The sequence below is a fragment of the Tachypleus tridentatus genome, chromosome 6, assembly GCF_004210375.1.
Source record: "Tachypleus tridentatus isolate NWPU-2018 chromosome 6, ASM421037v1, whole genome shotgun sequence".
In the NCBI taxonomy this organism is placed as follows: domain Eukaryota; kingdom Metazoa; phylum Arthropoda; class Merostomata; order Xiphosura; family Limulidae; genus Tachypleus; species Tachypleus tridentatus.
In genome coordinates, this window is record NC_134830.1 from 40,622,630 (window position 1) to 40,649,587 (window position 26,958).

Sequence of the window (26,958 nt, forward strand, 5' to 3'; positions counted from 1 at the left end):
AATTACCAGTACTGACTAACTAGAATATAAATTGAAAACCTGATGTATTTTCTGTTTGCTAAGATATTGCTTATGTGCTGAATCAAACACAGTGGCCCCACTCACGTCTTCCCATTTTTGAAAATGATCCCTTACATACATTCACTTTTGTATACGATGTGAATAACCAATAAAATGCTCAGAATGTCTCCCTTCTGGCTTTCTCAGGCATTTTCATGTGTTAGGATGCCATCTCATTCTTTTGAAACAAGATTTCAATGAGGTAGGTTGTGTTTTTAGTCTGCTTGAAATTTCATATTTTATGGACCAAAATATAGCTTAGTTATTAAACTTGATAAACTATATTGGAATTTTATGGTATCATTGTAATAGTTTTTTATATTTTTGGTTATTCAAATGTACATATTAAAACTAAAAAAATTATTGCATTTCACTTCCTCTGTGTGCAAAATTTGTTAAGGCTTAGTGAGCCGTGAAGAGCAGCAACCAAGTAGAAAGGCTATAACAAGAAAAGATGATTGTCTGCTAAACATCAACATTAACTGTTGTGTTAAAACAAAATCTAGTCATACATGATTGGAAGACCAATATGAAAAAAAATATAAATGTATGTTGTTATGAGATTTAAGCTATATAGACTAAACATTTGTGTTTTTGTGTTATAATTAGTAGTAATTCTAGACCAAGAAAAGTGTAACATATATTTATTTCCTAATTTTTTATGGTTGTTACAATAACTAATAACAAAACAGACTTGATATTTTCACAAACAAATCTAGTAAAAATACTCTAAAAAATATGGATTTTTATGTGCAAAAGACCTGGAAGCATTACCAGAAGCGTTCCAAATTTTGTGAAGGTATATATACAGCATTTATAGTAATAGAATAAATATTTAGCATATGCAGATATGTATACAAATTCTTAAAGTTTATACCAAAACCAAGTTGAAAATGTTAATGTATTGAAGGAAATGAATACTCCATTCACACATTTAAGATTTTATTAGTTATTGGTATAAAAATGAAGTATTAAATTAGTAATTATTTTAACAGACCTTCTGTGACATCTATTTTCTAAGTTTGTTATTGGTGCCATGCAAGCACTGAAATAACCGACCAGCTGTTTTACAAAAGCTTGTAATTTGTGACTGATACTCACTGAAAATATGTGTAAGTAGGAGAGAACCAGCAGGCATTATGAAAATTAATATATCGTAGTTGGGGGAAAGAAGCTATCAAAACTGTTTTAAAAAGAACAAAACCAAATATGGGTCATTCCATGTCATAGTTTTCCTTGAAAAAATTCAAGCAATAACTTCATTTTTATTTATTCAGCCATGTAGAATCCTGAAGCTGTACTGTATGGCTGAATACATCAAAGTGATTTTTTTGCTTAAAATTTTTCAAGAAAATCTGAGAAAAGAACTGGGAAGCCCTAGGAATGATCCATATTTTAGGTAAAGCTATTACCAATCTCTGTTGATGGGAAGGGAAATTTTCACAATACGTATTTAAAGGTAACTGAAGAAATTAGTAAATTTAAATGAATATTTAGTTTTTAAATTGTAAATTTGTTCGAACAGCTTTAAATAACAAAATATTTAGAAATTATATGGTGTGACACAGGAAACAATTGGAATATTGCTATTATCCTATAAAAGTTATAACTAGTGTAGTTATTAGAGCAGATAATGAAAAATTGAGTGTTGGTGGACAAATTCATCCAGATAAAGGTCCAAATATATCTCACATCAAATAGGTTTCTCGTCATTGTGGAAAGGTTTAAACATATTGGTTCACACTCAGAATTTATTAACATAAGTTTATAATAATCCTCAGTGTTTTTAACTTGAAGCTTTATTAATAGGTTCAAGCTTTAAATTTTGTCTCACTTGAGACTACTGTATTGTACACTTTGTGTCTTATTGCTGAACAGTAGTAGTAAGGTAATGTTAAATAGGGAATTGCAGTATCAACATCAGATGTTATGTGATGTCATGCTACTTTGTGAAAATGACTTCTAACTTTTTTCAGATCTCTCATGTGTGCTTCTACTATCTTTTTGGTTAAAGTTTCAACATTTGTAGAAATACCTTTTAGCAAATAATAAGCAGGATCTCATAAAAAACACAAAATATTAAAACTGAATAATAAATTCAGAAAAATAAAGTGCAGGCATTAATACCAATATTTTCTCAATGACTGGGGTTGGAGAAAGTAAGCTTTTTCACAGCTTCAGAGTGTTCAATAGCATTTACAGGGGTGCTTAAAGTACACAGGTAGCTTCCATCTGTGACTACAGATAATATTATGTACGAACAAATGGTGAGTAAAGTGATTTTTTAATTATGTGTTTAAGTGTGTGGAAAAATTAGACAAATCTAAAGATAAGTTATTAAGCTAGTTATTGAAACTATACATCATTTCAGTGACTATTCCATACCATATTGCTTTTCATTACTTTGGTTTTGGAGGCAGACCTTAACCTATATTTCAAATCAGCAGTCAGTTAGTTAAACCATTTATTACTGGAATGTGTGTTATAGTTTGTTTTCATGCGCGCCATTTTTCCGCTGAAACTCGGATTTCCGAGGTTTTCAAACAGCCAATGATCACCCACGAGATTCGTGTAAATTCGAGGAGAAAATATGAGCGATTTAGGGGCCGGGTAGGTGGTTTTTGAGGATAAATCATATTTTTTCAATGTTTATTGCAGAAAAAAAAAATCTGACCGCCATCTTGGAGGCAGTCTCGTTGCAGGTCTCGTGGTCTGGTATCATGTGCATACCAGACGATAAAATATTCTCTACGCTCCAAAGAAACAACAGCGATTGAAATGTTTAAAAGGAAAGATGTTCATTTTGATCCTGTAGACAAGAGAATGTGTAAGGACATTAGATCAGCAGCTTCAAAGTATACCTCAAAGCTGAGGGAGAATCAGAAGAAAAGGGCAGAAAGGCTTGAGGCCTATGGTTCTGTGAAATCTGGCCCAGCCACCTTGGCTAAAGAAAAAGTCCAGAAAGCCACAGAGGCACAGAGAGCTGCCCATTCAGAGAAGGAGAGAAAAAAAGCTCGGAAGAGAGCACTGGAAACCCTTGTCTCGAAAAAGAGGAAAGTAGCCAAGATTGATTAAAGGAAATTAAGTGATTTGAAATTTGACTGTAATTTATGCAGCAGAGCAGAAGTTGATATCAGTGACTGAAAAACATTTTATTATTATCTGCAGCTCACAGTGCCAGTAGTTTATTCTAAAGCATATCATTAATTTTATTTTGAAGCAATGTCAAAGTTTTCCTTGATTTGCTGTTTCAGTTTGTATTGTGAAAGAATGAAAAATATGCTGATATTGAGGTATCAGTAATTTACTGAAAAGATTGTATAGATGAACAAGTTTTACTGTAGGTAGTCATGTAGAGTAATTTTAAGTAATTTGAAATTTTAATGGAATACATGCAGCAGAGCAGTAGTTGTTGATGTCAGTGACTGTACAAAATTTAATTTCTGAGGCATATCACTGATATCAGTAGTTTAATATTGAACCATATCAGTAGTTGAATTTTTAAGCAATGTCATAGCTTTCCTTCATATGCTGTTTTTGTTTGTATTGTCAATTTGTGAAAGAATGGAAAATTCACTGACATTAAGGTTCCAGTAGTATAATGACAAGATTGCATAGATGAACAATTTGAACTGTAGGTAGTCATGATTAGTCAAAAGAGTAATTTTATGTGATTTGAAAATTGTATGGAATATATGCAACAGAGAAGTAGTTATTGGCAATGACTGTAAAACATTTAATTGGCAGCATACCAGCAGTTGATGATGATGATGTTATTGATGACAAAAAGGATAATAATGAAATGATTTGTATTTGAAATATTTACTGAGTTATTTTGGCTTTATTAACTCATATTACTAATACATTTTGATTTAGAAAAAAATTAAACTGAATAAATAGCAAATAAACAATCTTAAATTTCATTTATTTACTTTTTATTTTATTTGTTAATTTTAGATATTTTGATATATCTTCTAAAAAATGAATGCAAATTAAAAGAATAAATCAATCTGCTAAAAACTGTAAATGAAAGTTATAGTTAAAGATTTGAACAGCAGAGGGTATCATGTAAACTGTTTCAGTTTATATTGTGAAAGAATGAAAAATATGCTGATATTGAGGTATCAGTAATTTACTGAAAAGATTGTATAGATGAACAAGTTTTACTGTAGGTAGGCATGCCCCCGGAACCCCCTAGTCAGGCGAGGCTGCGCCGCGCTGTGGCGCCTCTGGGCCAGGCTATATACCTTTTCCTCTTTTTTTCATAAATGTCATTGGCATGCCTGGTTTTACTATTCTTCCTTTGTAAATAATTACAAAAGTTTCTATGCTTTCTTTTTTATTGTAACACTGGTTTGTTGTGAGAATGATTTTTCTTTGCTGAAAGCAATAAATGGGATTTTCTTCCATTACTGTTCAAGTATGCTAATTTCTGTAGAACAGTTCATGTATATATAATACAGATATGTGTCTATCTGAATAAAACATGGTAATTCTCTTGTTGATGAATTTTGTAAGAACAGTATATGTAGTTCATATGTGTGCATTATCCTACTTAAAAAAGGGGAATTCTCATTTTGATAAGTCTTTTGAATCAGGATATGTTATGCAGATGTATATGTATATATATATAATACTATGAGAAGGGGAAACCCTTTGTTTGATAAACCCTGCAAGAATAGAATATATATAATACAGATGTGTATATATTCTAATTTGGGAGGATAATCCTATACCTTGACTGTTTACAATATATATATTTTAATTTTATGAAATATAAAATTGTGTAAAGATTTTCAGTTATTATTTTGGATAAGTGACCCAGACAATGAAAATCAATACATTGTGTATGTTGTGTGCATAGGTAGACATTTTTATTTATAAGTGCACTTGTTGGTTTAGTTATTGTTTAGTTATGTTCCAACTATTTTGGTGGTATACAACATCTCCATGCACAAAACTTGTTATAGTTCACAGTTCTTGGGTTCTAATTATGAATAGAGGTTAAGTTTACTTCAGGTTTACATGAATCTTTGCAGCATGTACATTCTCACTGGGTCCACTGTTGGTTGGAGATGGTCCAGCTAATTAAGTCCTCATGTGTGTTGGTCAGTATCCCTCCTCTTACCACATATTGGATGACAAATGCCTACTACTGCCAGGTTTTAGACTGGAGATACAACCCAGGTTTGCAGTTTTTCTTCCTTCCCTCTGTTGGATGTTGGATCCTAGCAGATCTGGTGTTAGTTGTAGCTGGACACAGAATGTTTTGCCACTTGTGTGTACCATACCCATTGTTATCATATTTTGGATCAGAGGTGTCATCCCAACTTCCTACCATCAGGTGGATGTCAGTTTCCATCTTATGTTGATCATGCTGGAAATGTGTCCAAGTGGAAATAGGTTTTGGTACAGTAGCTCATTTTCCATTTTGCAAGATGAAGAGTTAGGTGATTTTCTACCTACCATGAATCTGAGGTACCATTCCAAATTTTGGCTGGTGTTGTGTCTGTTGTACCCTAGCCCTTCAATACTCAGGTGCCCCATAAATCAGTCATACATATTTTGGGATTCTTTCATGTTTTTCTGCCTTTTATGTCTGCAACACAGTCATAAAAGAACAAACAGTATGCCTGGGTCAGATGTGATATGGTCTCTAACTCAGGTGCAATGTTTTCTCTTTTGGTTTTCCAACTCCTGTTCTCTCTTTGGGTGCTCCTTAAATAGGGATCAGTTTTTTTTTTTTTTTTTTATTGGCCCTCCACCAGTTCAGTGTGGGATTCTAGCTAGTTTGTGAGAGGAGGTAAGATAAAGTATTGGTAGTTAGCATTTTTCTTCAGTGAAAATGTATTTCCAATAGATACTTACATTTTCTCACATTTCCTACCTATCCTCACACTTCTGATAATGTATGATGTAGGTATTCTGACCAATCTAGAAGTGATTAACAAGCTCAGTTATGAAGAGGGCACTGATAATAATAGAAATAGTGTCACACTTTTATTGATGAAGAGTTGCTGCATGATTATTTGCATGTAGATATGCAAAAGTAGGAGGTGGAATGCTAGTGGCATGCATTAAAAATTTGTGCAACAGAGAGCAGTATAGTTAAATAAAGTTATTTTGTGAGAGAAGATAAGTATTTGTTAGAAAAAAAAAGTCCAGTGTTGGAAAATGTTAACTTTAATGAAGGCTTGTCTTTGATTGTATGTATAGGTTAATGCATGCATACCTGTATGCAAGGTAGCAATGTAAAAGAGAATAATATTTGTGTGCTTGTTGTAGTTATTGTTCTAGTCATTGATAAAAGAAATATATGCCATAAGATCAATTGCAAAAGTAGAGTCAAGGTCAAATTTATTTGTTATGGTTTGATCTTTTTGAATTTGAATATGGTCAAATTATTAGGTCATATTATGACTTAAAGGCAAAATGAATGTTGTTTTAATGGTCACAGAAATGTTTAATTCATTGGGTCATCTTAAATTCTTACTTTAAAGAAATGTTTTTCATTTAAAAGTATAAAAGTTAAAAATGTGATTCACCTTGCTTAAAAGTTTTTCTAGGTATATTCACATAAAGCTGTTCAATTTCTCTTATTGTATGGTGTGAAAAAAAAAAACATTTATTAATGTTACTTCCCTATTTAATTATACTTTGTTGTGCAGTCCACTTCTGGAAAAATATTCTTGGCATTTAAGCTACTCCTAATCATAATATAGGTGAACTAGGATTGTGGTGGTTTATTTGTAATGGTAGATTATTATGATTATATTGTTTATTCAAGACTACATGGATATTATTTACCTCCTTGTTATGCAGGTGGTTTGAAAAAATACTAAATTAAATGAACTTGTGTTTTAATATTTATAGTAAGAAAGTATGTATGCATTATTGTGGAAGTGACTGTTATGTTACTTACCCTATTTTTCTCTAGGGTCACTCCTCCATCAAAACCACATCTGGTAGCTCCTGTGCCCTACCTGCTATAGATCATCATTTAAAGAATTCTGTTATAGGTTCAGCTGCAGGTTTTCAGGTGAAATGTAATTTTATTGTAGTTTTGTGCACCAAAACAGAGTGGGTACAATGTTTTTAATAAATTATTATTACTCTTAGAATGTAACTGTTGCTTTCCAGAAATAATACTTTCTGAATATACATCCATAAATACATATACTTTAAGGACACCAAGAAATCTGTTGATCATTTTTTGCCATTCCATCCATCATTCTAAGCCCTAAGACAAAAAAACAACAAACAGACATTAAACACTTAGTCAGCTCTTTTACCACTCAGACATTTATCAAGCCTTTCCCTAAACTCCTTTAAATTTATTGCATCCACCACATTTAAAAGCAATCTATTCCAAAGGCCAACCATCCAGTTAAAAAAAAGAAAAATAAAGCTGTCTTGAGTTAAAGGTGACTCTTACCCTGCCAAAATTTATTTTTATGTCCTCTGATCTTATAATGTTCACCATTAAATTTGAAAAAAAAATCCATGGACACTGTCATTTTTCTTAATACTCTTAAAACATTTCAATCAGATCATCTCTAACTCTTCTCTTTTTTGGTAGAAAACAATTTCAGAGATCTTCATCTATCATCACAGTACAACACCTCCATCTTAGATATTGTCCTAGTGACTCTCCTCTGAATCCTTTCCAAATACTCAATGTCCTTTCCTGAGATAAGGAGTCCAAGACTGAATACAGTACTCTAATTATGGGATAACCAATAACCTCTTCAATGAAATTATAACCTAAGGAGAGTTATAGTTAATATTTCTGTAAACATAACATGAAGTGGAATTTTTATTGAACTAGCAACAGCTCATTGTTTAGATGGCTTAAGTGACTGTTAAACTAGAATACCATGATTCTTTTCTTCTATAACACTGTTGAGATTATTAGAATCAAAATTATACTTATAATTCAAATTATAATAACCCACATGCTTTACCTTACATTTATCATAATTAGAAGTCATCTGTCATTTATTTACCCAATTCACCAAATAATCCAAATCTTTTTGGAAAGCAGCAGCATCTTCCTCACAGCCAGTAACACCCAAATCTTATATATGTGTATGTGTGTGCATATCTATAAACTGATCTGATTGTAGCTCCCAAGATTTTTTTTACACATATTTCTAAAATGTTACAGTTTTAAGGTTCTCAAACTACTTCATATTAAAAGTAATCATCTAAAAATAAAATCATCAAATCTGCCAAATCTCTAGTTGGAGGGTGGAGACTGTATGGGCTGGACAACCATAAGATGCCAAAATATGCTGATAAAAATGATTGTATGTAACAATTAAAAATTAGTATAGTTAAATCAATACTTTAACCTTGGTAAATGGTATACAGAAATTTACTTGTGTAACTCTTTCACGGATTTATCAGGAAAGATAAATATAAATTATTGATTCTGTCAAATGGCAAGTTAAACTTAGTTGTGTGATTTTGGATCAGTTGCATCAAATATGAATTTATGTTGTTGGAAATGTCTTGTTATAGTTTGTACCAAGTGATGCACTTTATTTTATAATGGACAGCTCACAACCACTACTGTGTAATATAGTGTTTCATATTGATGAATGTAAAGTTTGTAAAATGCACTATGTAGTAGTGTTAGAACTTGTTAAAAATATTTTAAATCCATAGACTATTTTGAATTTTCACAAGTTGATATTTGTCTGTAAATTTGTGCTCATGCTAATAAACTTTATCATAATTGTAAAAAAATATACACTGAAGAACATTATCAGATTTTCCTTTATTAAGTTTATTTAGATTTAAAATCATGTAGTTGCCATATAATCATACTGTATTCATGTATTCTAAAGGTTTTTTATATTTCTTTTAGTTAGATAAAATTTTAGTAAGTTACACTAAAAAAATAGTAATTAGTATTTTAAAGTATTAATTTTAATAGATTACTTTTAGTCTATTTTAATTTGTATATTATGTCTTAATAGAAAAGAAAACTAATACATGAAATTATAGATACATAAAAAAGTTTATTTTCTTTAGGGAAGATCAAAAAGGACCTCTGGCATCAGATGTGTAAAAAAAACTAATCTGCCACAAAGCAAGGTTGGTGTATTGTATTTGAAATGTGATGTACTAATTTTTAAAATGTTTTTAACCTTTATTTAAAACAAAGTAATTTCTAGGCAAAAAAAATGGTTGAAAACAGTAGCAGATTTTTGTTGACCCTACATCCCATTTAATTTTACATAGAATAAAATTATCAATGGGCCCCATTAAGACCAAGAGCCATAGGGCTGAGACCCCTCTAGCTCTTACCTAAATACTACACTGGCTTAAAATATTTAATGTGCAAAGAAGAAATTAACAGGTATATGTTTTTCAAAAAATAATTGATAGTTGATTTACTTTTTTATTTATTTTATCCAATAAGTAACCCAAAATGATCTTTTGATATATAGATTATTAGGGTTAAAGGATGATTTATACAATGTTCACACAGATACTTATATAGAGCCTAGAAAGTCATAGAATTTAACTATTGAATATATTGGTCTTGAAAGTACTGAAATTGTATTTTAAATGTATTTCAGTACCAATTTTTTTTAATGTGCAAATTTGATTTGTTGTATTTTTAGTCCAACTTTCTCATGTTTATAGGCTTAAAACATTACATTAAACTTTAAAAATTTAATCATTCTGGCTACAATAAAGTTGCTGGCTGTAACCATAGCTTCTAAACAGTTAGACATGTTATAATCTGTTTATTAAGATATCCATTCTCCAAATGGTTGTTACATTAAGTGAAAACTACTGTCTATTAGCAGTACTTAGCATTATATTTGCATGATAATAAGCCTTGAGTGTCAGGTTCTTGTGCATTTAATAGTTTGTGCTGACTAATGCTAGATACAGTACTTGACTGTAAAGTATTGCTGAGAAATATCAAGCTAAATACATCATTTATTGCAAGTGGTTTGATATAAAAATTGGGTAAAGTTGCTATTGAAAGACATGAAAGGCATAAATGATGAACATTGAGTGAGTAACTAAGTAAAGAACTTGCTTCAGTAATGCCAATAACAGATTTCTTTGTAATGTAGACCTTTAGTTCATGTCTAGCACTGTATAAAAGTCAGGACAGAGTCAAAAACTAGATTTCAGGCTACCTTTGAAGATCAATGAAAGGTAAATCACAGATGAAACATCAACATTTTTTTAATAATCAAATTTAGTACAACAGAAACTAAATGGAAGTACTTAAGTTTAACAAACAGTTAATATTTTGTGTGTTCCCCTTTTGCTTAAATAACTGTAGACAGCCTTTTAGGCATTGTTGCAACATATTTAATCAAAGTATTCTTTCGGATTTCACTCCAAACGTATCTTATATAGTCCTATAAAGTTTCTTTGGAAGTAACTTTTGATTTGCCAACATTTTAATCAGTCAAATACCAGATCTGCTTAATTGGGTTGAGATCAGGGCACAATAGGGCCATTGTATCATTTTCTAACTTCTTCCATAACTACGTAATTTCTGTTTAGGTTGGATGAGTGATCAGGGTCATTATCTTTTTAGTAGCAGAATCCTTTACTAACAATGCTTAGACTAGTGGGTAAAGCATGACAGATCAGTATCTTATGGTATTTGTGCTAGTCCATTATTCCATCTATCTTGCAAATATCTCCTGTCACCTCAGCAGAAAAATATCCCCAAACTATCACACTGCCTCCTCTGTGTGTAACAGTAGGTGCAGTGTGTTTATGTATCTTTTACCTTTCTTCTGCTGGATGTATAGCCAATGCTTTGAACCAAATATTTTAAATTTGGACTTGTCCATCCATAACACTTTATAACCACATTCTCACATGATTATTTTCAGCTTCCGCAAGTCACTATTCTTTACTTGCTGCTTTTGAGAGGAATGCATACTGTTTCTCCTTCAAAGTCCATCTTTCAATCCAAAGGATCCCACCGGATAGCTAATGTTGCCTCCCATGGTATACTCACCCAAACCCACATTAAGTCAGGATGATGAACAGTGCTTACACTATTCACCCTGACACTGTATGTTTCTGTTGTATGATGAAATGTTCAACAAGACCACTTGAGCTATCCTTTTGTTATATGCATATATATTCACACAGTTTGTTACTACACTCATTACATGGGTTTTCATGGAGAAAAGCAAGCATCACTTCTGTAGCTCATGCTTGCTGACTTTTAAAAATAAGTGTTTGTAGTCACCCATGATGCTGTTTTCAAGTAAAAGACCTTTCTTGGCTGTAGAATTAGCAGGGACTTTGGCACTTTCTCTGGATCTTCCTCATGTAAATTCTCCACACTTTGAGTGCAGCATGAGAGAACCTTGTCACTTACCAGTTCCTAACCATTAGAGTGGGAGTGAAACTGTTGGTGTAACATGTTACACAACATATATGTCAGATGCATCACATTTGCCAGTTTTATCTTTCTCCTGTGGCTTAAGCCTGTTCAGTAGAGTTGAAGTGAGTATGCAATACATTTGGACAAGTACTACATAATACAATGTCTTCTTCCTACAAATAGGATCTGTTCCATAAAATCTATTCAGTTCAGTTGAGGTGTGTGCTTGTTATGTGATGCTAATATGTATCCATGTCTAACTTGTCATCCTTCTGCAGTCAGCTTGTGTCCAGTAAAGTGGAGATGAGCACACACTATACTGGTCTGTACTGCCTTACTGCAATGCACACTTCCTACAATTGGTGTTAGTCCTGTAGAGCCCTACAATAGAGTTGAAGCAAGCACTCTATACAAAACCATAATGAATCACTAAAATATCCTGATCCCACAGTTGGTGTTAATCCCATAGAGTCTGATGGTAGATTTGAGGCATACGAAAGTATCCATATTACATGGCAATGTGCCCTCCTCCACAGCAGGAGTTTGTTCCATAGGGACTGATGGTAGATTTAAGATGTTCAAACAAAGTATTGTCTACGTGAGAAATAAGTTGAATATACAAATATAAGAAGAGAAAATGAAAACTGAAGTAGTTAAAATAGGTTTAAATCGAGTGAAGACTGTGTGTTATTTAGGAATGGAATAAGAGTTTTAATTTATCATGTTTCTTTTCTCTCTCCAACATTTAAATTCTTTCAACAGCCAAACATGATACTGAACTTCTTATAAAAGAAACACTATAAAAACTATTTTTTCCATTCACAAATAACACACAGTCTTCACTGAATTGAAAACCTATTTTAACTATCTCACTTGTGCTTCAGTTTTTGTTTTCTCTTGTTAAATTTTAATGTACACTTGTTAGTTGTTTGATGGCATGCATACATAAATGGCTATGTTTATATTCCACTTGTCTCTTCAACATAAATTTGGCTTCTTTGCCTCTGCCTTCTTTTCTGTATTGGTGAAAATTATAACCTGGATGAGGAGGTCTTATATGAGCATGTCCCTTTGAAGTCACTGCTGATGGGTGTTACATCCCAGGAACTTCCTTCAGGCACTTTCTGAAAGGGGTTTGTCTAGTTAATTTTTTGCAACAGTCTCTCCACTATTTCACCATGGGATTCTAACTAAGTTGTGTGAAGTGAATTATCATCTTGGAAGTTAACATTTTCCTTACCTGAAAAAGTATTTCCAGTAGAAACTCACCTTTACCCACATTCATACCCATCTTCCATCCTTTCACTTCCATTTTCTTACTTGCCTCATTGATGAATGAAGTTTTATAAGTTTAAGCACATTAAGGAGTTATTGTACATGGAGGTGTGTTTCCTTCCTATTCATAGAATCATGGAATTAGGTGAGAGTCACATGAAGGATAGTGGTATGCATATCTCTTTGGCACACATGCTGAGGAGGATATATCAACTGAGTATCTATTGAAAATAAGTTTTCAGTTAAGAAAAATATTAACTTTACACTGGTATATTCAGGTAAATATTTCAAAAACTGTTATGCAGCTCCTTTGTATTTAACTTAGTTGTTTGTGAACTGTTTGTAAGTCAAACTTCCATTAATCCTCGCATTGAGCAGAGGTTATATACCATAGGGGCCTTTCCATACAATTTTCACTCATTTTCTTAAGGAGCAGATCATATCCAAGAAAAGCAGTAATAAATGGATTTGTAGGAGTTAGTATGTACTGAAAGTTAATCTTCTGTTGAGCATGGAATGACAGTGATCGGTAACATAGATTTGTGGGATATCATGCTAAGACTTTGATTTTTCATTTGAAAATTTGAAATATATACAGTTTGAAATACAGTTTTTCCTGTCATTATTGCATAAAGAATTCTGATACTTACTCTGTTGTTTCTGGTCATATATTGAGACCAGTCAGGTACAAAGTAAGATCCCACTACCTTGACTTTTATCTTTACATGAAAGGTTTTGTTAAACCACAAGTCTGTCTTTGATACTTGTGGTTTAACAAAAGATACTTAGAACTTATCTGTTGGTTCCTCTTTTTCCTGTAGATACAAGATATATTCTTGTCAGTGTAGGATACCATTCGTGACACCATATCTAGTGTAGTTAGCATAACATGTTTCTGAATATTCTGTCTTTAAATGTAAAAACAGTTCAACAATTCCCAACTATCAACATGAAAAATGCAAGACTTCTGTGATATAGAACAGTTTAAATTTTTCAATGAAACCTGGTTAAGAATCAAAGAAACAGTTTTTAAACATTAACCTCAGTACCAAAAAGGTACTTTTAACTATGCAAAAGAGGTTTTTAATAGTTATTTGTCTGTAGTAGTGCTCCTCACATCTGAATATACTTTTAAGAAGAATTACTACTTTGAATGAACAAACAGGTACATTGAAATAAATATATGAAGCACAAATTACTTATGGAAAAGTTTTCATGAGACATTTACATCCTCCAATAAGTATTCAGTGTGGCAGTTCTGGAAGAAAACTGGTAATATCAGTTTACTTCAGTGGTTCCCAACCACGGTGTGAGATAACATTTGTTTTGGCCACCTTCACGTTTATTCTTAAATAAATAATTAGTGTGAGGGGTGCGAGAACATATTAAAATTTTTTAGGGGTGCAGGGCATAAAAAAGGTTGCAAACCACTGGTTTAATGGCTTGCTAGTAGATAAACTGCCAGTAGTGAAACTTGAGCAAATATTAGTTTAGTTTTCATTTTAAATGTGTTAACATTTTTTTTTTTATTAGTTTTTGAAAACTTGAATTAGTTATGTGTGTAACTTTTGTTGTATTGAAAATTCTAATGTGAAATTGTGGTGAAATATTAAAATTATGGGATATGTTTATTTACTATTTAACAAGAAGTTTGAAAGAATTAAATTAAAAAGTTAGTTGAAATTAAATTTATCACATTATCTATATAAAAACAACTGTCTAGTTTTAGTTGTGAGCATAGTTGTCCAAATCATTGTTCTAAAAATCAAATGTAATTTGTATATAAGGGTTTAAATTGTTAACTATAAAAATGTACCTACTCACAAAAATAAAAGGTTTGAGAGTATACTGTAATGTTAAACATTTTCATGATACAGGGGGTAAAGTCACCTTTTCATTCAAGCAGGTGTGGCCCTTTTTTTTTTTGCCTTTTATTACATTAATACATTGAATCTACTGTATTGAAGGATTTTTTTTTCTTTCAATGTTAGGTTTTTGTTTTATCAATATGAAAGAAAATTATTAAAATGATGCCAATAATTTTGGATTACTTGTGTCTAAATTTTGAAAGTGTTCTTTATTTGAAATGAACATACAAACTGAATCTGGCTTGCATAGTTCTTCAAGTGTGTATAAATAGTAAGCTAGTTTTTGATATAGCATTTATTACCTAGTTTTATTGCATGGAGGATTTCATACACAGAATAGCACAACTCGTAAGTTAATTACTACTGTATAAGAGTCGAAGTATACACTGCTTTTTCTCGCAAGTGTGCCTATACTTTACAGCATGTTGTTCAATAATATTTGTTCTAGGTGGTTCCGTCCAAGCTACCTGTGTTACAACGTCTTCCATCCAGTAAGGACTCCAGACAAGAAGCTTGCTCAATTGAGAATAAGTAACATTTCCTTTTTATAATTGAAAAATTAATTGTTCCAAGTAATTTTTCTTACTTAACTAATTGTAATATAAAGTGGATGAAATGTTGATGTCAATTTGTTGTGATGAATCAGCAAGGAATACAGTTAAATAGAGAAGATATTATTCTTTGTAAGTGATTTTTCTTACAACTTAGCAAAATCTGGAAGATTATAAGGTACTGAAAATTTTACTAAAATTCTTATAAAAGTGGTAGAAACTAAACTGATTAAGATTTGAACCTAAGTTCTCAATTCCCACAGTGCTCTTCTGTGGAATATGTTTTATGATCTATACATATGGTTTCCATTGATAAGTAAAGATGTAACATAATATTCATGAAAATACACATATCAGATCTCTCATGCATGACTCTACTAAACATAAATAAATTTATTGGTGCGGCTTAAGTAGCGAAAATGTTACTATTTTATGTGAATTTATTAAATCATACAATAATTAATTTATTCATTTAGCCTGAAATTAATTTTGAACTTCAATTTGTTAATATATTAGAATACTATTTTAAAAATATTTATTTGGATGTAGACTATCAGTAATAATGGTGTAAACTAGGCTTAAATTATTTAATTGATTGCAGATATCAAATTATAATGAAGTATGACAAGAGTAGAATCTACAATTTATCAAATTAGCTAAGCATTTCATATATATAATGTTTTTTATATATTTAAACAATTTCACTAAATTGATTCAAATTACACTCGTATAGCATTCTAATATATGAAAAATTAACACCTTGTACTCAATTTTACTTTCCAGTAAGAGCAAGCTAACTACTTAAGAATGAAACTAAAAATCAATCTTGTAATAAGTATGGCTAATTAAATATACTTTTCTTACAGTTGGGCACTCGCTCTGTTAACAGTAGTTTTGACCATAATCCAAGTAATATATTACGTGGTTCAGCTGCCTTAGCATACTTGGATGCAAAACACTCTCTGTAGTAAATGTCTAATAATGAAAATGGATACAATAAATAATGTAACCAGTGCTGTTACAATAAAGAAGTAATAGAGTATACCTTATTTACAGATCACGAAACATGAGTTGTTAGCTTCAAGCACTGTTGGAGATTTAACATATATTCATGTAACTGAAACAGTGCCATCCAAATGATTAAAATTAGCTCAACACAGATGTATTAAGTAAAATTATTGTGAATTTAAAAGATTAGAGTACTTTAGTGTCATTAGTGTTACTTGTAGTTATCAAAATGTCCACTGGTAACCTTCTGATGTTCTTTGTACAACAAAATAGCCTGACCATCCCACATTTCATCTTTTCTTACTTACATCACTTTATCTTGTAATTTCCTGATGTTATGAATTTTGCTTTTCTAAATGAAATTGGGGACTTTTTAAATAACTGGCCATACTATAATGAAAATGCAAAATATTTGCAGTTATTTTTTAATATTACAAGTATAATAAATCATTAATTTTATAAAGACAAAGACAGATCAATATAAACATAAAATAGATAACTGTAGTAATATAGAAACTTTTAAAATTACAAGTATAATAAATATTTAATTTTATAAAGACAAAGACAGATCAATATAAACATAAAATAGATAACTGTAGTAGTATAGAAACTTTTAATCCTACAAAAAAGTGTTGAAACAAGAAAGTTAAAACTACAAAAACTGAGTTACTTAAACTTTATAATATTTTACTCATACCTTGCCAAATCACTGTACTTGGGTTAGTCTAAACCAAAGTGGAGATAAATTGCAAGAAGAGTTCTGTAAAAGAAATTATAGCAGTAAGGTTTTTCATCTTTTTCTGTATGCTTCTCTGGAAAAGTCACTTACTTACTTGGATAAAATTTTTTGATATTTTGACTCACTACAAAAACATGTATATAGCAACTTAAGCAGTTTTATAAGTACAATAAACATTAGTTTTGCTCAGTTACAATACTGTGAAGAAGTCTGTTAACATTCACACTTTTAAGGAAAGTTTTTATGTCCATGTTTTGTTTCATCATGATTTCTACTATTAAGTACTATTACACTTAATGATATGAATTAACATAATTAAATAAAATTGGTGTTTATGTAGATTTTATAAATATGTATATTTGTTCATAATTTGAAAATTTTTAATGCTTTTATCTGTCAGACTTGTACAGCAGAAGGCTCAACCATTTTTACCTGGTTATCTTCGAAAGAACTCAGGAAATGAGGTAATCACATACATTTATTCTTTACATACTTGTAAGGAGGGCATGAATTTGTTGTGTTTAAAGCAATGATTGATAAAAAGCTTATCAAACTAATAATTATTCATTAAAACTTTGTGATTTCCTTTTTTTTTACAATGTGAAACATGTTTCTTACGCTACACGTTATTTTTTTAATAGGGGTGTACATGTAAGCTTGTATAATTAATACATCTAAAATAATGCTGATATTAGTTTATAAAATTACAAAGTAAACAGAATCTGCAGCTGAATTGGTATTTTTTAAAAAATTAAAATAGCTTAATTTTTGAAGGAGAAACTTAAATTGATCTATGTATTTGCATGTGAGGCAGTGTGTTAACTTCCAGTCAGATCATGCTAGTTATTTAGAACAAAACTAAAAACCAACTTGATAGAGAACATAGCTAAATAAATATAAATGTACTTTCCTTGCATTCTTACTTGTAAAAACTAGTATCCATTGTTTCATCAGTCAGGTACCATTGCTGTTAACAATATTTTTTTACTATAATTTATTATCAGATTGTTATTAGATGAAATGCAACAATAAAATAAAACAACCAGAAACATGTGATAAAATGTTTGTATCCAGTTTATTTTTAATTGAAAACTAGTTAAGATTAACTTTTGTAACACATTTAGAAAACATCAAATCATATTTTTAAAAAATGCAACTTTTTAATTATTATGATAGTTTGTGTCAAGATCTTTAATGATAACCTTTGATTAAAAAAAATCATACTCTTTTTTTTGTTAAATTTGTTATTTTTTTTTAATTTCAAGTTATGTGCAAAACTAACAGATGTCAGTGAAATTATCACATTAACTTGGTAATTTTTCATGGATTAAATCATTGCTAATTTGTAACAGCACAAAATACCAAAATAACAGAAATTGAGTGCACTGATAGAACATCTTAATTGATGAAATTAATTCAATAATGTCAAATATAGCATTTTCATTGTTATTACATGTGAAATTTGTTACCAGCTGTGAGATGTTATAGGATATTATACAGTATACCTAAAAATATATGGTAATGAAATATTGAGACCAGCTTTCAAATTATGGAAATCTAGGAGCTCACCAGATGGTATTGCTATTTTATGTTGGATCACAATTTATGGATTACCATGTGTAAAGCATAAATGGATTCTACCCATCCATGCCAACTATCAGATTGAATGAATTGAGAGCAGTTTTCTTTTAAAAATTTAGTAAACTTGATTTACTTGTTGCACTGTTTCTCAGCACTCTCCAACATGCATTACCCACCAGATTCTACTAGTGAAGCTAGAAAATTCTTACCACATTCAATTTCCAGTTACTCGGTTAGAGGACAAAGGTTTTACCCCCAGTGTTTGAGTTATTTTCCCCTCTCTTGGAAAAGAGGGTAAAGCTGGGGGACTTCTTATCTAAGTCCCTGGATGTTTTCCCCAGTTGTTGGTAGGAGCAGCACCAGCCTACACAGGAATCTACTTGTAATATGAGTTCAGATTTGACACTTGACTACCAGGTTAGAGGGGGACATAGTCCTTCTTCTGATGAATATCAGTATAGTATATTTTTCATGATAGGAGGTTCACTTTTTCCATGTAATTACAAATAAAGAGCAGTCTTTGGTTGAGCATACTGTTCCATGTTATCCATAATTCTGGGGGCAATTGGAAGGTTTTTTGCCCTCTTGTTGGGAAGTGAGAATAAATTTTCATAATTCCAGACTATACGAGTTCTTTTTGGTTGAGTAGGCATACATGGTCCTGCTGTTCCAAAATTGGAAATATTGCCTTTCAGACTTCTTCAGGTGGAGGAGAGTTATCCTCTTAGGTGATGTTTATTTTCTCTTTGTTATTATGGTGGTTTGGAACACATCATCTTATGGCTACAGGTTGGAATCCAATCAAAACTATATTTATATATAATGTTGCAATTTAATTGCCTTATTTACTAATTTAGGATATAGGGACTGAGACCCATTAATTCTAACCTTAAGTTGTGAAATCTCAGCTATCTGGTTGGGGCTGGCCTATAGTGATGATAATTCATGAATCGTTTCACCTTTGGCACAGGACTAAGTTCACGGTAAAGAACATAGCTGTTCTGTGTGTAGTGCAGTTTCTCCAGTTGAATATCAGTCTTATTGTGATACACCCTTGAATAATGCAGGCACTTTATGTTTAGATAGTGCCTTCACTGGCCCCTCCACCTTATCATTGTAGGATTCTGACTGTTAGTGGGAGAAAGGGTTAGTATGTTTTGGAAGTTAACATTTTCCTCAATTGAAAATGTCTGTCTGGTAATACTTACCTCTGTTGACAGTCTCCTGCCACCTTCTCTGCTGTTAGAGTGTGATAAAATTATGTGAATGATGTGCTTATTTGCACTACCAGGATAGAGGTAGATGGAGAACATTACAATGACAAATCTCACCAAGGGCAATTGAGTGGGGTACAAAAGACTAGAGAAAGTAAGAAAAATCAGACCAGTGCTTAGATGAGCAAAGTTGTTCCCCTGGTGGTCGAGTAATGACAGTAAGTGTCAGTGGAGGTAAGTATTATTAGAAATATATTTTTAATTTAGGAAAATATTAACTTTTATTGAAACAGAAATTAAAAAGTTATAGCCAACTAATTAACACATGCTCAATAATCAGTCAGTAACTTAGTACTCCTGTTCTTGTCTAACAGGCATTTTTATATTGTTCAAATCATTTCCCATACTCTTAAGAAAATTCTGCACACTGTACTCACTATCTCAAAACTGTCCAGTTACAAAATGTTTTTGATGGTTTTCATTTTATGGCCTGTGGTACAAAAATGGGATGGCCCCTTGTTCTTTATTGACACTTGTTGTCTTCTTACTTGATGAGTTCTTTTTGGGTAGATGGTTGAGGAAATCTACTGATGATCCAGTCCCTGATGGTTCTCTGGATGTGATCTTAACAGGAAATTTTGATAATGTTCTCTCTAAAGCTAAACACTTGACTGTTCTCTTTCCAGTGTTTTTTAAAAACTTTTAGTTTGAACCAACTGACTTTCTAAATCATGTTCTTTTGCACTTTAGGCTGATTATTTTTATTATCTTGTGCTTCTGGTAATGTAATGATCATGTAGTGTAAATGTATTTTCTGATCGTAGACTGCAAAAATGTTCACATTTGACCCAAATCAGTCTGTTTTGTTACACCTGTGGAGGCAGTTTTTCAACTTTCATTATTAAATCAGGTTGAACAATGTTAGCTGTAGAACTATGGCCATTCAACACTGTACAAGCCTTCTCATCAATATCCATTGATCCATGAACTGGTCTTCCATACTTTAGTAATTTTCTTCTTCTTGTATTATCCTTTACAAACTATTTATATTTCATAAAGGCCTGCAGTTTTTTGAAATATATCCTTTTAGGCTACAATTTAAACATCTTTTATCCTGCAATTTACTTCATCCATCCTGAATAAACACTTGTTTGATTAAAAGCTTTTTACTGAAGTTCTCTAGAATGTTACAGTTACAATTCCTGTTGTGTTGAGATTTATTACTTCTTCTGTTCTCAGTAAACAGTTGTTTTATTAATCCTTTGATTTATTTTAGACTTCCATCAGAGGGAGTTGATGTTTCCACACTGCTGTGCTGATGATCCCATTATTCCTAGATGATGTTTTAGTTGTTTTTTTATTTTTTAAAAATTAATTCTGAGTTTTGTTGTGAACTGGAGAACTTCCTTCAGAGATGGAACACCTACTTTGCTCTAGCATCCTCTGTAGCATGTGTATATATATATATTGGTCACATACATAAGGTAATCAAACCTTTTCAAATCTCTCACAAGTTTAACTAAGGTCTTTTTCTTCCTCATCGCTCTCTTCCTAAGCTTCGCTTTGCAAACTTCCATCTGATGAGGTTTTCCAAATCTATTTGATAAAACAACCATCAATGCTTAATAGTTGTATTGGTTCTCAACTGGAAGACTACTTAATATTCTTTAAAGCTGATCCTTTAAATGAGCAGCCAAATGAATAGTTTGTTGCTCACTACTTAACACATTCATTTGGGAAATTAATGAAGCCTAATACACTTCTGATAGTATTATTTTGTCTTCATCTGTTGGCTTCTCAATGAGTCTTCTAAAATATGTAACTTGATGAGGTAGTGGTGTAGTTGTAGAAGCTCAAGGATGTCCTGTAGTAATACAGTGGTATTGGTAAGAGGTGTGTGGGCCGTATGTGTTATTTTATTCTATATTTTATTGTTAACAGTATCCTTAAGCAGATGCTGACAGAGGTATGACTTACTTAATCCTTCCATTTCTTATTTCACTTTCTAGATGTTTTATTCTGGCATAGATATCCTTTTTATATATATTTTTACTTTGTTAGTGTTATTTGTACATGTCTATTTGTATTTTTTCAGTTCTATTTTTGTAATCTTTTTGTACTTCTTCAAACTTGTAATAATCCTCCTTTAAATTTTAATGACTTCCTTGAACTTACCTTTGATAAAATTTGATTTGTTCAGAATTCTTTTCTAAATCTTATTGTAATTCATTTCTTTTCTGTTTTCTCTTCTCAATCTTCTTTCAAATTTCTAACTATTTATTATAATTTTCTGTCTCGTTCTTTTATTGCCAACTTTCTGTTGTTTCGTTATCTCCCATCAAATTTTCATTTTCACACTGAGTGAAGTTTGGTCTTGATTCTGTTATATTTTTACCAAAGTACCCATTCTTGACAATAGTGTTCTAATAGTTTCTGTTGTTGGGTGTTTTATTTTTTAGATCATTTGGTGAAAACCTTTGCAGAAAGAAAGCATTATATTTCTTCAGCTAAAGTTTTACAGATTTTATGTTCTTTAATGTAACTTGATAGGTTTAACTTTATCAACAAATAAAGCTTGTCACTTACGTGTTAACTTACCCCATGTTGCAAGTACTGTAGCACTTATTATGACAGAAACTCAAAATTGAGTGCTGAACTAACTAATACAGGTTTATTAATCAAACAACTTGTTACTACTGATAGTACTAAAGTTTGTCAGGCATTTTTCAGTTGTTTAAGTAATTTCTTATGTTCTCATAATAATTTGTTGGTAAAGTGGATTGTACACTATCTATAAATTTGTTTGGTGTATGCTGCTCACAGATAAACATTATGTGACAGCTATTGTTACATACTCTGTGTTCATTGTTTGAGTTATATTGGTTTCGAATACAATAGAGTTTTGATTTTTCCTATTCTCTTATGCAAAATGTGATATATATTGCACAGAAAAGTCATTTTGAGTATCTTTGCAGTATGAACCCTGATAAATTAGGCCATAACTGGCTTGCATATAAAACATTAACATGTGTGCATGTGGAATATGTGTGTGATTTATGGAGGTAAATTCTTTGGTTATGTGAGTGACAAATGTATGAAATTTTTACTTAAGATTTTCATTTTTTATTGTCTTGACCGTCCAATATTGAATTCATTCATTATTGATGGCTGTCTTTCAAACTTGATTTATGATAATTACTACTGCATAAAACTAAGTACTTTCAACTACATACAATTACTGGGAATTTTATTTAATTTCTTTTGTGTGTGTGTGTGTGTGTATGTATTAGTTTGTTTGAATGCTTATTGTCTGTACAACTTTATAATTGCTGGAAACAGACAATATTTAGTTTTATAAATCCTTTTGGATAGAGCCTCATTCCTCATTATATAGCTGATTTTTTTATAATTTTTGTTTGTGTTTCAGTCCTCTATAAAACCGAGAAAGCTAGAACCAATTCCATGTCCACCATCTGTAAGTCATCTAAGGTGTCAGAAGGGCACGTCTTTTCCTGTCCTACCTTTGTAAGTACATCTAACTAGGATGTTTAATTAACATTTTTATATGGGTCATAGTTTAGTTATTTCTTATGTACATCTAACTCAATCAGCTGTTTGTTGTTTTTAGTAATTTTAAAATAGAATAGATTTATAACAATGACTGTAAATCTGAACACTCTTCATACCTTTAGGGGAGGACAGGCTAACAAGTTAGTGTGTGTGTGTTTTTTATTTAATGACATTAAGTGTTTAAATTGTTCAAAATTGTGTAAAATAAAAAATGAAGAAAGAATTTTGAGAAGTTTTCTCATATAATAAAGTATTACTAACATTCTTGATATTAAAAATTAAAATGTGTGAAACCATCTTAGTCAGTTTTGCTACTGGTTTTTATACTTATTTCTTGTACTTGTTCATATGTATGAAGTGATTTATAATTCATGAAAAATTTCAAATCATCACAAATAAATAGAGGACACATTGAAATATATCTATCAGACAGATGATCTGTTGTGCAATATATGGCCACAAGGAGGTTTTATAGGTTAGATACCTATGCATCATTAGTACTCACAGAAAAAAGATATTTGTTGTTTAAATGTACACTTTTAAAGTGTATGGTAACTCATAATTCTAGGATAAAGCTTTCATATTATTACTTAATTCCTGCAACCACTTAAGGTTTTGGAACTAGTAGGTGGAGGAATAGATGTAATGGTTGAACAAAAGATACAAGTAATTACCTGTGAAGCTGGCAAAAATAAACACATTATTTGTGAAGTAAAATTACTGGTATCATAGGTGGAAACAGCTGTTACTTTGTGACAGGTTTAGTTGAAAAATAGAATGAGCTATACTTAAAATTTAAAGATGAGTTACATGGTTAGCAAAAATAATGGATAGATGATTGAAATTTGGATGAAGATTCAACAAGCCTTGTTTCCTTCAAGGCAGAAACAATGACTACAATGACAGTTCACCTTCTCTCTGTAACCAACCAATCAAAAAAAACTTAATCACAAGAATCCACAAGTATTTTTGCTCCATTTGAAAGTCATAAAGTAACCTGTATGCACAAAGTAAAGTAGAACATCATAAAACATTGGATAAATTCTATGTTTAAAACATACTACAGAATGTAACAACTCAGACTGAACAGAAGAATAAGTTATGCAGTATTTGCATAGTATGAATGCACTGCACAATTCCAAGATCAAAGGTATTAAACTAGATTAGTGGAACAATGTTTTGAGACCAGGATGTAGCAGTTGACATTAATTAACAACTCTGGTAGTCAAATAGTGCACCACATAGCATCTCCATCAGTGACATTTTTTTACGAATACTTTCATCCATGCACATTTTAGTTTTTACAATACTCCAGCAATGTTGTATGAATTACCTTGTAAGTCATATAGCTCTTCTTAAAGCTTCTTATGTCATTTTAAGGACACCATTTGAGGTAGATGGTTTCTTTATAGATATAGAGAGTGAACAAATAAGTAAGGAAGTTTTTGTCATTTCAATTCAAATTCATTGGTTTGGTAAATTTAGTTTTTCAAAGCAATTTAGTAATGTACAATTTTTTTATTTTTTTCAACTCAAACTGACTTGGTTCATTAGATTATTATGTAAAATACTCATTTGAAGAATAAATGTATTTCAGGAATTTGTTTCTCTTTAATTCTTTATTACTTATTTGCTCTTATTAATGTGAAGATACTATAAGAAATTCTTAATAAGTAGAGTTTTAAAGACACGTTATTTCATGATATGATACATTTTGTGATATGTGGGCCATAATACAATACATGGTATAATATCAGTTGATTGGAGTGTAACAACAGTCTGCAGGACAGTTGATTATTACATCTGATAAGATGGAGTGAGAAAACTTGGTGTTGAAGTTGTAAATATTGAGTACATTGAGTGTTGTACTGATTTTTCTGATTTCGAAAAAAAAAATGTGGAATGACATTTCAGTGCAGAACCTAGCACCACAAGAATGTCAATGGATGTCAAGATTATCTATATGTATGAAACAAGGGAATCTGGTCATGAATTGACCATAATGGGTGTGTCAATAGATAAATACACCTGTTTTCTGAGGTCATCTGTTACTATGGGCCTATGTATTGTGAGATCTAGTTTACAGTGGTCATGATGCAATACACGTGTTGCAGGGCAATGTATCAGGAAATAATGGAGCATTGGAAAATTGCTACAATATTAATAAACACAGTACCAACAAACTTGGTTTTGTGTAGTTTTATGTGAAAAACCTAAATGTACGTGTTTCAAGATATTTTCCATTTCATTGTTAGTCAAGATAAATATATATATCTATAATAATAGAAGGAATATTGCAGATTTATCTCCAATATTTATTGTTTTACTTCTATGTGAGATCAGTGTTTTAAATGTACACCTATTTACCCTAATTATTTTTAGGTATCCATAGTATTTCTTTCATTGAATAAAGAAATCAAGAAATGTGGGATGTTTTTAATGATCAGTACTTTGGTTTCTTCCTATTTTTGTTTATTTACTTTTGTTATTGACATTTTCTGGATAGGAAGTATTGTAAAAACTTGACACCAAATTATAATTTTTTATGTTTATTTGATATATATTTGTTATAAAATATTTGCTTCAGGCATTTAGATTACAAACTTAATTTTCATTGAGCTCCTTCATATACCTAACTTTTAAAAGTTCTAAATATAACAAAATATAATTTCCTATTGTAGGTCTTCAAAACCTCAAACCAGTTCCTTCACCAGACCACCTCAGGAAAATTCTGCCTTTCTTGTTGAATCTCGTATAAACAATACACCAGTTAAGCCCAAGCATCGTACTGTGAGAGACAGGGAACATTTTTTAGAAAATATTGCTAAATTAGAGGTTGCAACTGGTTCTATAACAAAGTCTTCAGTTACAGATCAAAACACATTGACAGTTTCACATCCTATACCAATAGCTATCACAGCAGAGCCAGGTGATAGTCCCACGTTCCCTCCACAGAGAAAAAAGAAAGGTAATATTTGTTATTGAAATTCACACTAACAGGAGGTTATTTTAAAACAGTTGACAACTGTTTTATGTTTTGAACATTCACTGATAATTCTTTGTTGTATTTCTGTACCTGTTATGATGCTGTTGGAAATTTTAAGTCATTTTAAAAACTAAAGATACTTGTCAGGATTAAACACTTCTGTTTTTTTTCGATAATTACCATTTTAACATGAACTTTTCTAAAACAGGAAACATGTAAATTATAATCTTTGAAATGAATATTTTTACTATGTTGTACAGGTTTTATATCATTAAGGAAGAACTTATTACTTGGGTAATGATTCCAAAATGATGGTAAAGTAAAAACTGAAGAAAATTGAATGAAAGTACTGGAAATAATTAGAGAAGGAGTAAATAAGATGTAAATTTGGTTGGTTTAGATGAAGTGCACTAGAGTACAATCATATGTTAATAGTTTACACTACTATTTGATTTCATCTAACCATTTAGAATGTTCCACACCAACATAATTGTTATAAAAGTACATGCAGTTCTCAGCAATAGCATGCTGAATTAATTCCTGGCTCATAGGAAAAAAATGCCACTTCACAAATGGATAAAAAACAAAGTTTTGGTTGTTGTAGTCTACTCACTTTCACAACATTTTGTGAGGTGAAGGAAAACTTTAAAAATATATTGTTGATATAGAAGCACTTGAAATAGAAAGTTATACTAGGTAACTGAGAGTATGTTTTTTATATGG

The 26,958-nt window shown here is 31.1% G+C and overlaps 1 protein-coding gene across 7 annotated transcripts in view; it reads left to right on the top strand.

Annotated features, from left to right (window-relative positions):
* Positions 1–26,958, top strand: part of LOC143252304 (uncharacterized) — a 57,543-nt gene that overhangs the window by 18,885 nt on the left and 11,700 nt on the right. For all 7 annotated transcript variants that reach the window (XM_076504226.1, XM_076504224.1, XM_076504222.1 and 4 more), the window contains exons 4-9: positions 6,998–7,099; positions 9,100–9,162; positions 15,035–15,117; positions 17,285–17,348; positions 23,107–23,204; positions 25,931–26,217. In XM_076504226.1, the coding sequence (XP_076360341.1) occupies positions 6,998–7,099; positions 9,100–9,162; positions 15,035–15,117; positions 17,285–17,348; positions 23,107–23,204; positions 25,931–26,217 (697 nt within the window). The remainder of the gene's footprint in view (positions 1–6,997; positions 7,100–9,099; positions 9,163–15,034; positions 15,118–17,284; positions 17,349–23,106; positions 23,205–25,930; positions 26,218–26,958) is intronic.